The sequence below is a fragment of the Tachypleus tridentatus genome, chromosome 13 (genome assembly GCF_004210375.1).
Source record: "Tachypleus tridentatus isolate NWPU-2018 chromosome 13, ASM421037v1, whole genome shotgun sequence".
NCBI classification, from domain to species: Eukaryota; Metazoa; Arthropoda; class Merostomata; order Xiphosura; family Limulidae; genus Tachypleus; species Tachypleus tridentatus.
Genome location: NC_134837.1, coordinates 249,771,372 through 249,788,189, shown reverse-complemented (window position 1 = coordinate 249,788,189; position 16,818 = coordinate 249,771,372). Strand labels below are relative to the sequence as shown.

Sequence of the window (16,818 nt, the reverse complement as noted above, 5' to 3'; positions counted from 1 at the left end):
AAAATTAAAGAACAATGGTTATCTTATTAAATCACACTTAAACAACAACGCATATATATTTTTTTAATGCGTGGTAGTTTTCAAAACATGAAAGTCACGTTTTAAACTCACTGTATAGGAAGGACTGTTTGCGCTATGCCCATCGCAGGTATCGAGATTCGATAGTTCACGCAAATATTTTACATATCACATAGATTATAATGTTTTTCTTTAATACTAGTTTCTTGTTGCTGCATTTTGACGATTCGCAACAATAAAACACAAAGAGTGCTGAAATAATTACTAATTTGAAGGATCAACAGATGGCGTTATACTAGTTTAAATAACTCCTTTTTTATAAAAAAAAAATATAGTAAAATTATTCAGCGTCATTTATATTTAATATCCAAGCCCTTTCCTAAAATTGTTATTCATTTTAAATTCACCTTATCTAAAGTATTATCTCAATAATAAACAATCAATAGGGTTTATTATCGATGAAATTCTATCAAAGTCTAAGAAGTTAAAGATTTTTGTTCTCTTATTGGTTCGAATTTCGCTCGGGCCCGGCATGGTCAGGTTGGTTAAGGCACTTGACTCGTAATCTAAGGGTCGCGTGTTTGAAATCCCCGTTGCAACAAACATGCTCGCCCTTTCAGCCGTGGGGGCGTTATAATGTGACGGTTAGTCCCACTATTTGTTGTTTTGTAAAAATAATATCCCAAGAGTTGACGGAGAGTGGTGATGGCCAGCTACCTTCCATCTAGTCTTATATTGTTAAATTAGGGACGGCTAGCGCAGATAACCCTCGTTTAGCTTCGCACGAAATTTAAAACAAACCAAAAAAATTCTTACAATATCTGAACTCTCTGCCTTAATGTTGTGTAATTTGATATTCTGTCGACCACTGGGGTATTAACCTGAGAGAAACTTGCTTTGACGGTCTCTTTTATCTGATCTCCCATCCTTCTGTTACCCTCCCCAATGAGCCAGTGGTAATGTTACGAACTTACAATGGTTAAATCCAAGGCTCAATTCTCCGTGGTGGACAGAGCACAGACAGTTAGTTCATTTTGTATCTTTGCATTAAAAAACAGGCAAGAAAAACTCAGACTTTTATTCTGTAAGCCAAAGTTTGTTGATGTTTGTGCCACAAAAAAGAAGTTAACCTTTATTTATGGGAAGCATATGACCTTTAAAAAATAAATTTTGTATCACAAAATTGAGCGTTGTTATCTTATTAGCAATGAAACTTTTAATAAATACTTTGAAGATGTAAAACTTGGGGAGTCGTAGCGTTAAAGCTCCTACGTTTTGAGTACATTGTTTAGTACTTGGTAGTAGAAGACTAGAAGGCCAAAACGAACGGGAATACTAAACGTATTGGAGGACTGAAATATGGACTTATCCGGCTCACGTGGAAGCTGCTTTCTTGAGACTGGCTTGAGGCAGTAAAACTTCAATATATATATGTACGTTTTAGTGTCAAATTTCATTATATAGAACCATGGACTGGATGAAGATAAATTGTTCTTTCTGAGGGTCTTCGGTTGTTTTCAGAGTTTTGGATTCTAAATTTGTTTCAGATTTGAAATTTTGAGCAAACCTTAAACCGAAATAACCATTATGATTAGTGTGTTTATTTTAATTTTCTGTGAAACAATTTCAAGTTTTAAGCATTCTATAACATCTGAGGTGATAAATTGTCCTTTTCTTCTTAAGTTTAGTTGTAAATTCAAAATATATACAAAATATGTAGAATCGCTCTACCGAAAGGATTTTCTTGCTGACGGAACTTGGTCAACAAACTTCAGAATATAATTTTCTTTACCATTTTGTTTATGTCAGGCTCAGCTTCCATTTATGTATCTGCACATTTATTAACTTGATTTGTTAATTTATGGCAGTTTATAAAAAAACTCAAAGAAATAAATCAAACCTCACATCACAATAAAATACAAAAAACGAACAGTTATTAAGTGTTATTCATTATCTCTGCTTGTCCTTCTGCGTAAGATACAAAACTACAAAGCTTGACTTGGTCTGTTATGGATTTTGCGCAAAGCTACACGAAGGCTCTCCGTGCTCTGCCCACCACGGGTATCGAAACCCAGTTTCTCGCTTCGTAAGTCCGCAGACATTTTGCTGTGGTCCTGGGGAGCATAAGAAAAGAATATTAATGTTACGCCTATATTTTATAAAACAAACAAATGCCGAATAGTATTATGTTGTTCATAATACGTTTTAATCAAATATTATCCTTTAATTCAAAAACAAAAACAATTTTTTTTTTTTTCCAATTTGAGAAATCTGAGAATTATGAATGAATCCCTAAACGTGATTCACTTAGAAATTGATCGACAAGGTTATTCAATTTATTTTAAATACAATAGTAAAATTATTTATGACTATTAAATGCAAATTAGGAAGAAAAATAAACACACATGTATATTCAAGATCTTGGAAAAAAAAACTCTTAGGTTGAAGAAATCTTAATATAAGACAATGAAAACCTTATAATCTGAGCGTTTTTCCAAGGCGAAACCCACTTCTTTAAGAGTAAAAAAAAAAACTTTGTCCCTGAAAAAGAAGGGTCCACCTTTCGAGAACGTTCTGGTTATAAGGTTTCTACTGTTTTCTACCAGATGCATATTTTTAGGGAACAGACTTTTATTTTCACTTTGTTGAAAGTGTTGAGCTGTACAATATACTGTCTACGCTGTACACGTAGGGAAATAATAGTTTTATCTGATGTAAGGAAGTCAATTGCGTGTATAATGTTGTTGCATTGGAGCAACAATACAGCAGTACAAACTAAGATAGTGACTAGAAGTTCGACAGACACAGGTTATTTTTGTTCATGGTGCACACAAGTTGGTCAGTTTACCAAATTAGCTCTAAATATTTTGTTATTTTTATCACGATATTATCGACTGTCTCTCATTTAATCCTTGTTGCACGATCTTTGACAGTAGAGAGCATGTTGCTAATGAATATACATAATGGTATAAATATTCATGAAGGCTATGGAGGTTGAACTGTTAGGAATAAACTTTGGAAATCAAACTATATCAAGATTAAGAATTCTGTTTGATTTTTTTGAAAGTTTCCACAATTATTATAATAACGTGCAGTTCGCGAATTATCTGTACATGTTGGAAAGTTTGAAATGATATGATTGAAGCTGGACAGTTTCATAAATCATGTGAACCCTGACAGCTACCGATTACCTGAAAGATTATTTGTTTGTTTTGAATTTTAGCGCAAAGCTATTCTAGAGCTATATGCGTTAGCCGTCCCTAATTTAGCAATGTAAGACTAGAAGGAAGGCAGCTAGTCATCACCACACACCGCCAACTCTTGGGCTGCTCTTTTTACTAACGAATAGTGGGATTGACCGTCACATTATAAAGCCCCCACAGCTGAAAGAGGGAGAATGTTTGGTGTGACAAGGAGGTTTCTTTTGGATAAGGGTTAACTCTCTTTAAACAGGGATATGGCAAAACACTTCAAATAGCAACATTTAAGCGAAATAGCAACATTTAAACGAAAACAACAATACTACAACCCTGAAATACATTAATATAGACAACACCAATAATAACAGTTAGCAGAAGACAAACTATTTGGAATTTCGACGCTGTCGATGACTTTTTAAAGATTTATTAAAATCATTTGTCGACGTGTGATTGAAATATCCAACAATTAAAGTTACTGTGAACAAAAATTAGGTTTAAGTTGCTACACGCATGTACACAAATCATTAGTTTACATACCATTTGTTTAAGAAAAAAAAGGTATTTACAGACTTGTCTCCAAATATAATATTTGTTCTCAGTATTTGTTTATGTTTACACCAAGAAAAATCTTCTCTCTCTTTCCATTAGACTGCTGTAATTTTGGTCAGGAATTGTAGAAGAAAATGTTTTGTTAGATTTCGAGGAAAGACACATAAGAGCTATCTGTGTTAGCTGTTCCTAATACTGAAGTGATGGACTAGATGGAAGGCAGCTAGACAACATCACTCACTGTCTGTGTTTGCTGTTCCTAATACTGAAGTGATGGACTAGATGGAAGGCAGCTAGACAACATCACTCACTATCTGTGTTAGCTGTTCCTAATACTGAAGTGATGGACTAGATGGAAGGCAGCTAGACAACATCACTCACTATCTGTGTTAGCTGTTCCTAATACTGAAGTGATGGACTAGATGGAAGGCAGCTAGACAACATCACTCACTATCTGTGTTAGCTGTTACTAATACTGAAGTGATGGACTAGATGGAAGGCAGCTAGACAACATCACTCACTATCTGTGTTAGCTGTTCCTAATACTGAAGCGATGGACAGCAGCTAGACAACATCACTCACTATCTGTGTTAGCTGTTACTAATTCTGAAGTGATGGACTAGATGGAAGGCAGCGAGACAACATCATCACTCACTATCTGTGTTAGCTGTTACTAATACTGAAGTGATGGACTAGATGGAAGGCAGCTAGACAATCACTCACTATCTGTGTTAGCTGTTACTAATTCTGAAGTGATGAACTAGATGGAAGGCAGCTAGACAACATCACTCACTATCTGTGTTAGCTGTTACTAATTCTGAAGTGATGAACTAGATGGAAGGCAGCTAGACAACATCACTCACTATCTGTGTTAGCTGTTACTAATACTGAAGTGATAGACTAGATGGAAGGCAGCTAGACAACATCACTCACTATCTGTGTTAGCTGTTACTAATACTGAAGTGATGGACCAGATGGAAAGCAGCTAGACAACATCACTCACTATCTCTGTTAGCTGTTCCTAATTCTGAAGTGATAGACTAGATGGAAAGCAGCTGACAACATCACTCACTATCTGTGTTAGCTGTTACTAATACTGAAGTGATGGACTAGATGGAAGGCAGCTAGACAACATCACTCACTATCTGTGTTAGCTGTTACTAATACTGAAGTGATGGACTAGATGGAAGGCAGCTAGACAACATCACTCACTATCTGTGTTAGCTGTTACTAATTCTGAAGTGATAGACTAGATGGAAAGCAGCTGACAACATCACTCACTATCTGTGTTAGCTGTTACTAATTCTGAAGTGATGGACTAGATGGAAGGCAGCGAGACAACATCACTCATTAGCTGTTCCTCTGTAGATGGAAGGCAGCTAGACAACATTTAGCTGTTACTAATTCTGAAGTGATGAACTAGATGGAAGGCAGCTAGACAACATCACTCACTGTCTGTGTTTGCTGTTCCTAATACTGAAGTGATGGACTAGATGGAAGGCAGCTAGACAACATCACTCACTATCTGTGTTAGCTGTTCCTAATACTGAAGCGATGGACTAGATGGAAGGCAGCTAGACAACATCACTCACTATCTGTGTTAGCTGTTACTAATTCTGAAGTGATGAACTAGATGGAAGGCAGCGAGACAACATCACTCATTATCTGTTTTAGCTGTTCCTAATACTGAAGCGATGGACTAGATGGAAGGCAGCTAGACAACATCACTCACTATCTGTGTTAGCTGTTACTAATTCTGAAGTGATGAACTAGATGGAAGGCAGCGAGACAACATCACTCATTATCTGTTTTAGCTGTTCCTAATTCTGAAGTGATAGACTAGATGGAAAGCAGCTGACAACATCACTCACTATCTGTGTTAGCTGTTACTAATACTGAAGTGATGGACCAGATGGAAGGCAGCGAGACAACATCACTCACTATCTCTGTTAGCTGTTCCTAATTCTGAAGCGATGTACTAGATGGAAGGCAGCTAGACAACATCACTCACTATCTGTGTTATTTGTTACTAATACTGAAGTGATAGACTAGATGGAAGGCAGCTAGACAACATCACTCACTATCCGTGTTATTTGTTCCTAATACTGAAGTGACGGACTAGATGGAAGGCAGTTAGACAACATCACTCACAGCCAAGTTTTAAGATACTCTATACCAACTAAAGGTGTGATTGATTATCACATCGTAACACTCTTAAGGCTCAAACGGTAAACTACTTCGGTGACGCACTAACCACGAGATCATGTCAGGTCATTTATAAAGAAAGTGGTGTTATTATTTTATTAATTAATTCCAAAACTAACACTGGATTACACAAATAAAGATGAGGTATCTGATATTAAAAGTTTGGTCCTTCACGTGATCTTACTGCGGTAGCGATAATACACGCGAATACAAGATAATATTTACTAAACCTATTTTACTTATTTTTAACCCGTGTAGTTTACTTATGTAGCTTGATTTTACCTTTCTTATTTACTTTATACATTCACTTGGATTTCGTATTTCCATTTTTGTTGTTGAAAGTAAGTTAATAATCTTGGAAACGCAAGTTAACGAAAATAGGAAGAAAAACATCAGAAACTCTACGTTAGATAGAGATACTCTCCATCACCGGTTCAGCAACATGTCTGTGGACTTACAACGCTAAAAATCAGGTTTCGATACTCGTGATGGGCACAGTACAGATAGCTCATTGTGTAGCCCTGTGCTTAACTACAAATAAACAGAGCAGTTTGAGTGCTAGGAAGTACTTTTCAAAATATAAATAGTCCAAACTAGTAAGTTGTTTTTAAACATGTTTAGAAAAGCTGAATGAAAATAATTTGAACTTCGTTGTTGTAATTGTTTTCGGCAAATGCTTTGAAAAGCTATTTCTAAGTTGGAAATATTGGAATTTAAGCTTTGATATCTACTTATAGTGTCCCTATAATCTAAGGATATTTTCAACAGTCAATAATCTAAGAACAAGTTGCCGTTATTATTAAGCACAAAGGGCTATCTTTGCTTTGCCCACCAGGGATATTGAAACCCAGTTTCTAGCGGTATAAGTCTAAAGACACAGCGCTGTGCCACTGGGGAACTAGAATCAGAGAAGACACTTAGTTTTAAGATTAAATTTATATGTATTCAGTGGTGAAAAGAATCTACCACCGTTTGAAAGTGATAAAATTAAATCAGTAAATTTTAAATCGTTATGTTAACTTATAAATTAGGAAGAAAAATGAAACACACACATGCACAAAGAATTATGTATAGTTTATTCAGTTGTCAACATTCCTCTTTCCGATATATCAAATAGACATGTATGACCATCATGGATACATTCTGCACTCAACTTGTATTTTAGATATCCATAGGAACTCTTCAAAGTATTCATTAAAACTATGTTTTAATAATTGAATGGTGTATTTATGCTATTAAGTGCGGAAGAAATACAACGCAATAAATTCCTAATAGAGTTTTATAATTTTTTTCGAAGTTCGATACAATATACTTTGTTTCTATCTACCAGTTTCTTATAAACTTATGCTTTAGACACAGTTTTGGAGGCGAACTTAAGCATTAGAGAAATGTAAACTTGCAAGCCTTTAAGACTTCAATAATTTTCATCTTTTTGTCCATTTAGGTCTAAACTTTTCGAAATTTCAATGCAATTGTAGAATAACCTCATCTCTTTTAACTCAGTAAATGCTGTTATTTCACTTCTGCCTAACCTCTTTTAAGCCTCCAGCAAAAGATGTTTTAACAAACTGGCAACAGTTCGAAAACACAGTTGTGACTAACAAAGAAAGCGATAGCCACGAATAATTCTACGTAAGAACATTGAATAGCTTAAATCTGCATCGTTAGCTTTCCAAACGATCTTTTCGCAATGTTTCGAAAGTGGGTTACATTCAGTGAACATTTCGGGTTGTTATAAGGAATATCATATTGATGATTCTACCATTACCGACCGTCTTGATATCTACAGTTCATACCTAAATGTATAACTTGTATATACAAGTAAAATGTATAAAGCTGTGAACACGTAATTATCTTTATAATAAGAGGACACACATTTCAGTAATAATTTCTAACGATAAATCTAAGAAATAATCCCGTCTCGAGGATTTCAGCTATTTAAGAAGTAATCGCAGTTGTACGGTCAATATAATAGGCACAAGGGTGTGCAGTGCGAGATAACATTCTGAGTGAACTGCTGTATAAAAGAATGTTATGTATAAATGTACAAACTGGTTACATTTGTTAATCTAAAGGCAAATTATCATGTGCAAATATCTTTATAAGACGAAAAATAGGTTGCTAGTTCTTAAGAGTGCTGACTACAAGAGAAGTCAGCTTTCAGAGACTTATTTATAAAACACACAAAAATATTGTTGAAATTGTATGATATGAAAAGTGGGTAATATTTTGAGTGTTTAACAAAACTACTCGGGTTTGTGAAAATTCTGAGATATAACACTGTGTTATCCCACAGTGAGATAAATAAGTTTTCGATAAACACATACACATATATAACCCTATTTGGGGTTTGATCTTGTGGTTGAAAACCACTAACAGGAGACAGCAAATAATGACAAGTGAAACTTAGAGCTTCTTTTTTTTTTAAAAGACAAAAAACTATATTACGTTAAAAGCCGGTGTATTTGATTTGATTATTTGAAATTAAGCACAAAGCTACACAATCGGATACCTGTTCTGCCCACTACGGGTATCTAAACCCAGTTTCTAGCGGTGGGAGTTCACAGACGTCACGCTGTGCTATCGGGAGGCAAGCCAATGCAACCCTGAGGGCTGTTTAATACACGTCATTACAACGGTTTGTAATACTGTTTTTACATATATATTTTTTCTACAAGTGTGTTTTCTTGACATCACTGTTTATATGTATATACAGCTAATTATTACACTTGTTTTGTTTGTTTGCTCTGTTTACCTGTGAATGATATGTCCCGCACTCTGGATACATGCGCTGATTGGCTGCCTCAGGAGAGGGGGATGACAACTCTCCTACTCCCCACAAATTGCGTCATTATCTTTAATGACATCACTTCTTCTACTCTGAGGCAGCCAATCAGCGGGTGTATCTGGATAGCAAAGGGGAGTGATGCTAATCTTATTCTTATTATGTGTTTTCGTCAAAGATTCTGTAATTCAGATTTTCGTGAATTTTTTTTAAATCAGCAGTGCCATCTAGTATCACAAATGTTTAGTGCTGGTAATACACAGCTTGTGTTTCACAATCAAAACGATTTTCATATTACGAGTTAAAGATGCTTGTGGCATTTATGCAACTTGTTAAAGTTTGTTTATTAAAAGTATATCTCCTTACAATCGATTAATAGCCTTCTTTTTGTCTCGGTGTTGTGCTTTGAAGAACGTGTAAAAGCATTTGAAATTTAGCAATTTTTAAAATGTCTGTAGATATCTTGAGTGAAAATGTGGTGATACTGCAGATGATTCGGGACTTAGTATAGAAGATAGTTCCAACTTAAAGAAAAAAGATATTCGTTAAACAAGTCAAGGTAAAGTTGAATTATAATTACATGAACAGTTGAAATTCTTTGCAACTGCATTTTCACGGTTAAAGAAAATTAAATTTTGTAAAAATACAAAATAAAAAAAATCTGCTGACGTGTTTCTCCAATGTGACAGTAGCCTCGGTATGGACTATATAATGGACTTCTCGATGACGAGAAACCAACTTGAAATAAAAACGTATCTCAGAACGACTGGTATGGTTAACCTGAAGATGAGCTAGGAAGGTCGAAACATTGTTTTCTGCTTTATTAGTAAAATTGTTAATACCCATACCAGCCGTTTTGAGATACAAATATACTGGACCACTACTGACTCGCGGCTTACTTAGGCCTACTTGTGTTAATGATTTTAAAAACGACCTCCCATCTGAAAAAAAAAAAAATCCTAGGGACGTCTTCGAATTCATTCTCCATATTTTTTAAAGCGGATTTTGTATATTTGCTTAAGTTCCGTCATTGAGCCATAATAAATAAAATAATGAATGTCAAACGAAAGCTTTGCGTATCGTGACTCAGACGATCTGAATAGTTGTAGTATTAGGCGAAAGGCCTTGTCGGCAGCGGCGTTGAACAAACATGGTGTTATTGAAGCATTATTATATATATTGTTTCTACTTGACCTGTCTCCCGTTGGGACAGCGGTATGTCTAAGGATTTATAAGGCTAAAATCAGAGGTTTGAGTCACCTCGGTGGACACAGCAGATAGCTATAAAAAAACACACGCACCGTACTTGATCTGGGCCAGAAAATAATTTCAGTGGAATTCTTATCAGCCTCACTGTGATGCGAACAAGTACATGTAATGATCATACGTTTAGAGCCGTTTCGTGGTAATCATATTCCAAGAATTCTTGATCAAAAATATGTACACAGTCACAAACGTATAAAAGGAAATTGCGTGACGTCAGAACTTGAGAGAGAGAACTTTATCGTTTTTAATGATCAAATATTGCAATTTTGGGTATTTTAAGCGTAAATATCAGAGGTGTAGCTATGTGTTTCAAAGATTTGGGGCTCGAGCCCGTAAGCGAAGTAATTTTCGACGTTTCTGTATGATATCGATCATAATTTTCTATTTTGATTTTCCAAGACACCAACTGGGGATTCCGGGGCACAATTAAATAGAGTCAAGGCACGGGCCCTGTGTGCCAGTTCCTAGTAACGCCAAACATTGTAAATACGGGAGACAGTTTCCATCAATTTTAAATTTAAATTTAATTTTAAACAGAATGTACATACGCCCCCAAGACGCGTGGCTACGAAAATCTGAGGCGTTGGCCAAGAGCACAGAAAATTGCAAACAAACAGTTATTTGTAAATGAGCATGTTGCAGATATAGTTTGAAACAGAGGAACTTTGAATAGACATACAAGGTATTAAAATATAGAAACAGAACGGGATGGTTTGTGAAAATGCCAGGATGAATAGCTAGAATAGTATTACATTTGTGGGACCTTGAAGTGTGTATTCGAAACGTCGCCCCAATGGAAAGATTTCGCTTAGTTATTATACAATAATAATATCAGAAAATAAATATCGATACGAACATCTATTATCAGATAAATAAATATATATATATATATTCATACTACAATGCTCATGTGCAAAAGTGTGTCTGCCTATTTATATGTGCACTTTGTATTACAATAGCATAGAAATCAACGTATCATTACAAAATATCATTGAATTATAAAATGCATCCGAAATGACAAGGAAGAAATTCATTGGTTAACAAGATAAATAGGTTTTTAAGAAGAGTTCTCCAATAGACTGAGATCTTAGAGGAAAAAAAGAACATACACTTATTAACCGTTAGAGGGAGACGTTATTTCTTCATATTTAAAGTTCAAAATAATCACTTCATTTCTTTTGAATATATATATATTTTAAAACCAATATCAAGTTATTTCACAATATCGATATCTTTATTACAATGAGATGAAAAAAACGGGTATGAATAATTTGGACTTGTTGAAAACTATATTTAAAGAAAGAGAAATTGAGTGTTAGAAATAGTATAGGAAAGAACATGTGCAAAGTGAGCAAATAGAAATGAAATTTTGTAAGCTGTGACCCAATTAAGTAGTTTGAACTTCAAAGACTTATCTATGTACATGTCTCAAATTTCTGTGTTCAAATTATGATTTCTATATCTACGTAAACATTAGTACGAATATTAAAAGAATTTCCGAGAGCATAAATTTTTAGTATGATTTTTTTTTACCAGTTAGAAAATAATAGCTTTGGATAATATTATGTTCAGCTTAGATTTTTACAGTGCCAGGAAGGATCTGGTAAACATTACGCACAGGAGTTAAGATGACATTTCTCAGACTGGCTCTCTCGGTGATAATTTACAGAAATCAATAAAGTACGAGAGGTTAAATCTGACAATCTTCCGAATGAATCATTACTGGGTGGTGGTAAAGTCTTCACAAGATAAATGCAGTACTAAAAACTGGTTGTTCAGACATGATTCAGGTCGGACGAGTCATTGTCCAAAACGGTGGAACCTCTTCTGTTAGAAATAATAACGGTTGGTGAACTAGGTCCGGTTGGCACAGCGGTGTAGCTTAGTCTGAGTGGTTCTAGGTCCACCTTGGCCTTTTTAATTTCCACATCAGCAGAAACCTGAAAAGAAATAACAGTCGTATAACACTTAGCAATGTGATCTTCTAACAAATCCATCATCTCCAAGTATAACCTTTTCAAAGTTCTACTTCAAATTATGTTCTCTGTTTTGAGACACGAACTAAATTCGATATGGTTTCTAATATGATCTAAAACAGCTGAAACTATAGTTTCGTTTTCTTTCTCTTTTTTCAGATTTTTATGAATTTCCGTTTCAACTTCTATAAAATTATTTGAATCCTTCAAATGGTTAGTTTCTTAAACTATTAGTTTCCTCTTTGTAAGGAGCAGCATGACCAGATGGATTAAGGCGTTCGACTCGTAATCTGAGGGTCAGGGGTTCGAATCCTCGTCGTACCAAACATGCTCTCCCTTTCAGCCTTGGGGTGTTATAATGTGACGGTCAATCACACTAGTCATTGGTAAAAGAGTAGGCCAAGAGTTGGCGGTGATGACTAGCTGCTTTCCCTCTAGTCTTACACTACTAAATTAGGGACGGATAGCACAGATAGCTTTCGAGTAGCTTTGCGCGAAATTTAAAAACAAAAAAACAAACAATTCTCTTTGTATTTCTTAAAGTTTGGATCTGCCTTTGATGTGTGGGTGTGTTTTCTTATAGTAAAGCCACAGTCTACCGAGGGGAATCGAACCACTAATTTTAGCGTTGTAAATCAATAGACTTACCGTTATACCAGAGGGGGACCCGTCTTTGATATTGTATAACATTAAAATACAGTTACGAATTATTTAAAATATGTTACAGAATTAATTTGCATCACGTTTATATGTGAGATATTTATATAAAATTACAATTTATAATTACTATTTATAAAGTTTTTCGCTGCTCTGCTTTTTAGTTTATTTTTTCTCCTATTACAAAACTTATGCTGTCGAATCTTCAGTGAAATATGAAACCGTATTATCCATTTATTCTTCGGTTTAAAAGTCACAGAATTATGAACTATTATTACCATCTATCATTCAACGAATATGATCTACAGCGATTTAATATGATCTATAATGATCTAATATGATCTATAGTGTTTTAATATGATCTATAATGATGTAATATGGTTTATAATGATCTAACATAATCTATAGTGATCTAATATGATCCATAATGATCTAATATGATCTATAGTGTTTTAATATGATATATAATGATTTAATATGATCTTTAGTGATGTAATATGGTTTATAATGATCTAACATAATCTATAGTGATAAAATATCATTCATTTAAGATCTTTAATATCATGATATACTTTACTAACAATTGCTCTAACGGATCAAAGAAAACAAAGATAAAAATTGCCTAGATATCAAAATATTGTCTGTTTTGAGCTAATTTAAATCACTTATTGGCAAAGAAAAGAAAAAGTTGATAAAACGACAAAGAATAACACATAAGAAAATACATCAACGGACAGGTCAATAGTCTGACATCTGACCCTTCACCTTTTTCACAGTATTGCTACTGAAAGATGATCCGGGCTGGGACGTGGGGCTTTCCACGAGACTACTGCCAGTACTTTTGCTTGGGGGATTAAGAGGTTCTTGGCTTCCTTGTTGAGATTCTACAACACACACAAACACAAAAGGTTACCTTAATATAAGTAATTATTTTCTATGATTAAATTTTTTTATTGTTTATGGTAAAAATGAAAACTGTATCATCACAAAGCTATAAATAAACTAACTCCATTATGCCTACCGAAGGGTTCGAACCTATAATTTGGACATTTTAAGCTCTCAGGCTTATCGCTCATCTACTATGGGCGCCATAAGAGAAAATAACATTGAGAGATGTCGAGGCAAGCTTAATAGAATAATTTTTGAACTTTATTGGTTGTTCATATCTATGGTTTTCAATATAAAAGTTTAATTGTTAAGAACAGCGAAGCATGAGCGGTTAGAAAAAAAAAGTCACATTTATTATCAAGCCGAATAATTAAGCAAGAAAATATCTTAGGTAGGATAGTGATGAAAACAAACTCTTTAGTGACATCTTCCTAATTTAGTGTTGGTCAGCATTCTTAATGTTTATTACTATTGTTAGTTTCCTACAGTTTTGTAAGACGTTTAGCTTGTACTATTAATAATACCTGTCCCAAATAGTTCTACTAAATTTTGAGAACAAGTTAAGCATATAACAATATATGCAGAATATAATACAAAATTTATTAAGTCAAAAATAGAAAGAAATATGCCAACATGTACTAAAAATATAATTTTGATTCAATGTTAGCGAATTGTATGATTATTGGAATCGCCAGAATGTTTTCTCTGAAGGACAGTTCTAAACCGGGAGAGAGAAGTTTGATTGTACGTTTTGTTTTGTTTTAGGGAAAATTTGCACAATGGGCTATCTGTGATTTACCTAAAAGAGGAGGCCTAGCATGGCCAGGTGGTTAAGGCGCTCGAATCGTGATCTGAGGTTTGCTGATTCAAATCCCTGTCACACCAAACATGCTAACCCTTTCAGCCGTGGTGGCGTTATAATGTGACGGTCAATCCCACTATTCATTGGTAAAAGAGTAGCCCAAGAGTTGGCGGTGGGTGGCGATGACTAGCTGTCTTCCTTCTAGTCTCACACTACTAAGTTAGGGACGGCTAGCGCAGATAGCCCTCGTGTGACTTTGCGCGTAATTCAAAACAAACCAAAACCTACAAGAGGGATCAAGTCCAGAATTTGAGCATTATAAGTCAACAAGCTTAATTTTGAGAAAGGGAGAAATATATCAAAAGTTAGGTGGGAAGGGCAAACAGTACTGTAGAATGTGTTCAGTATGTAAAAAAAAAAAACAACGTGTTTGAAGAGTAGCTGCGAGTTACTTACCAAAGCGTGAAGTGTGGGGCGAAACTTGAGCACTCAAGCTGGTTTGACGACAGTCAGGAACTTGAAAGCTTGTACGACGCTTCCCACTTTTCTGACTCCGGCTAACTTTAATATGCATCAGACGAGGATGAGGTGAGTTGAATATTGTCCGGTGATCCCGGAATCGGGCTCTGACGGAACATAGATTATTAAAGAGCAAAAGTAACACAAGATACGTGATCAAAACATAAGCAACACGGAATCTACAAAGTTCCTATTATTAAGTTAAATGGTTCGTAATCTTTAAGTATACGTAAAAAAAAATTATTTATAAAAACAATCCCTTTAAATTGCGTATTATATACATGGAAGTAACTTAGAATCTATTTATAATCTTACCTAGATCTTAAAATATAGTTATTAATCTTCTGAGGAACAATTCATCAACCACAGTACTGATGTTGCATTGGGATTTTTGAATAATATTATACTTTACCATTCATCTTTTGAGGAACAATTCATCAACCACAGTATTGATGTTGCATTAGGACTTGTGGATAATATTGTACCTTATAATGCATCTTTCGTAAATACCAAACATCGTTTCTCTAAGTATAACAATTAACACTTGATTTTATTGACAAGCATTTGGTCTCTATGGTACACTACACTAGACGAGTCTATTTAGAACTTCAGTTTTCTAAGCTCCGAAGGCTACACGTTTTGACTACTTCTTTGATACAAAGTCACTTGACTTAACAGGTTTTTCAAGCCATTTCTTTGTGAAAGTTAGCATGATTAATTTTTTGAAACACTGATTTTTAGACGAATAACTGTGTGTACAATGAATAATAATAACCTGAAACATTATCTGTAGGGTAAACATCACTCTGATACGTACCTCTGTGCCACTAGAGGGCTCGACGTTCAACAAGATGAGTAGTGTTGATTCAGAATGTGTAATTTCACTTAAATTTACGCACTATTAATTTTAAGCATATTTAAGAATATATATTTAACATTGGTGATATATTCACTTGGAGCAGTTGCTGTTCTAAGGTAGAGATTGCTTCCTTAAAAGTTGTTATAAATAAATATTTGTTCCAGGGACATTGTTACAGAATCAATAAACCTTAACGAGTTTCAGTTTATTTGCCTCTTACGTTTTATCACTGTAGTGTTAATCTGCAAATTTCATTAGTTCTTTAATTGGAAAATAAAAATGTATGAGGTAGGAGAAAAAGGGGGAAAAGATAATTAATTATTTTTAACACCAGAGTGAAAATACCACGTTAAAACATAGCACGTTAAGAAAAAGCTTGTAAGTTTATTTAGTTTCACTCAAGAAAGTTCACTCATTTAGAAATAGGACAATTGTAAAATAGTACACACGTTAAGATTTTTGAAATTTCAACGAAACTCGACTGACTTGTTGGAAATAAAAAGCAATGTTTGTTTGTTTTTGAATTTCGCGCAAAGCTAATCGAGGACTATCTGTGCTAGCCGTCCCTTATTTAGCACTGTAAGACTAGAGGGAAGGCAGCAAGTCATCTCACTCACCGCCAAATCTTGGGCTACTTTTTTACCAACGAATAGTGGGATGACCGATAAATTATAACGCATCCACGGCTGAAAGGGCGAGCATGTTTTGTGCGACGGGGATTCGAACCCGACCGACCTTCAGATTACGATTCGAGTGCCTTAACCACCTAGTCATGCTGGGTCAAAAAGCAATGTTCCCAGGGGTGAATACAGGATTTTTTGGTGGTGGGGGTATAAAAGTAACAGTGACTTAAACCTGACCCCAAGTAAACTTTTCCTTGTTACTGCAAAGTAAATTTCATGGAATTAATTTAGAAACAAAGAAAAGAAACATATATAACTATGAACTCTCATTTATTGATTTTATTCTAAAATATCAAATTACAAGTAATCATACACAATTTTTGTATGACCAGTGGGGGGATGCATCCCTCATTCCCCCCTGTGTATCCATCCCTGAATGTTCCATTCGATAAAAGATGGTAATATGGACTT

The 16,818-nt window shown here is 34.8% G+C and overlaps 1 protein-coding gene across 2 annotated transcripts in view; it reads right to left on the bottom strand.

The window, feature by feature from the left end:
- Window positions 1–10,885: 10,885 nt before the first annotated feature.
- The window catches only part of LOC143239239 (uncharacterized), a 93,296-nt gene continuing 87,363 nt past the window's right edge, over window positions 10,886–16,818 (bottom strand). The window contains exons 4-6 of one of the 2 annotated variants that reach the window (XM_076480150.1): window positions 14,803–14,972; window positions 13,422–13,540; window positions 10,886–11,963 (exon numbers count right to left, since the gene is read on the bottom strand). In XM_076480150.1, the coding sequence (XP_076336265.1) occupies window positions 11,799–11,963; window positions 13,422–13,540; window positions 14,803–14,972 (454 nt within the window). In that variant the 3' untranslated portion in view covers window positions 10,886–11,798. The remainder of the gene's footprint in view (window positions 11,964–13,421; window positions 13,541–14,802; window positions 14,973–16,818) is intronic. The other variant, XM_076480149.1, reaches the window with a different exon arrangement.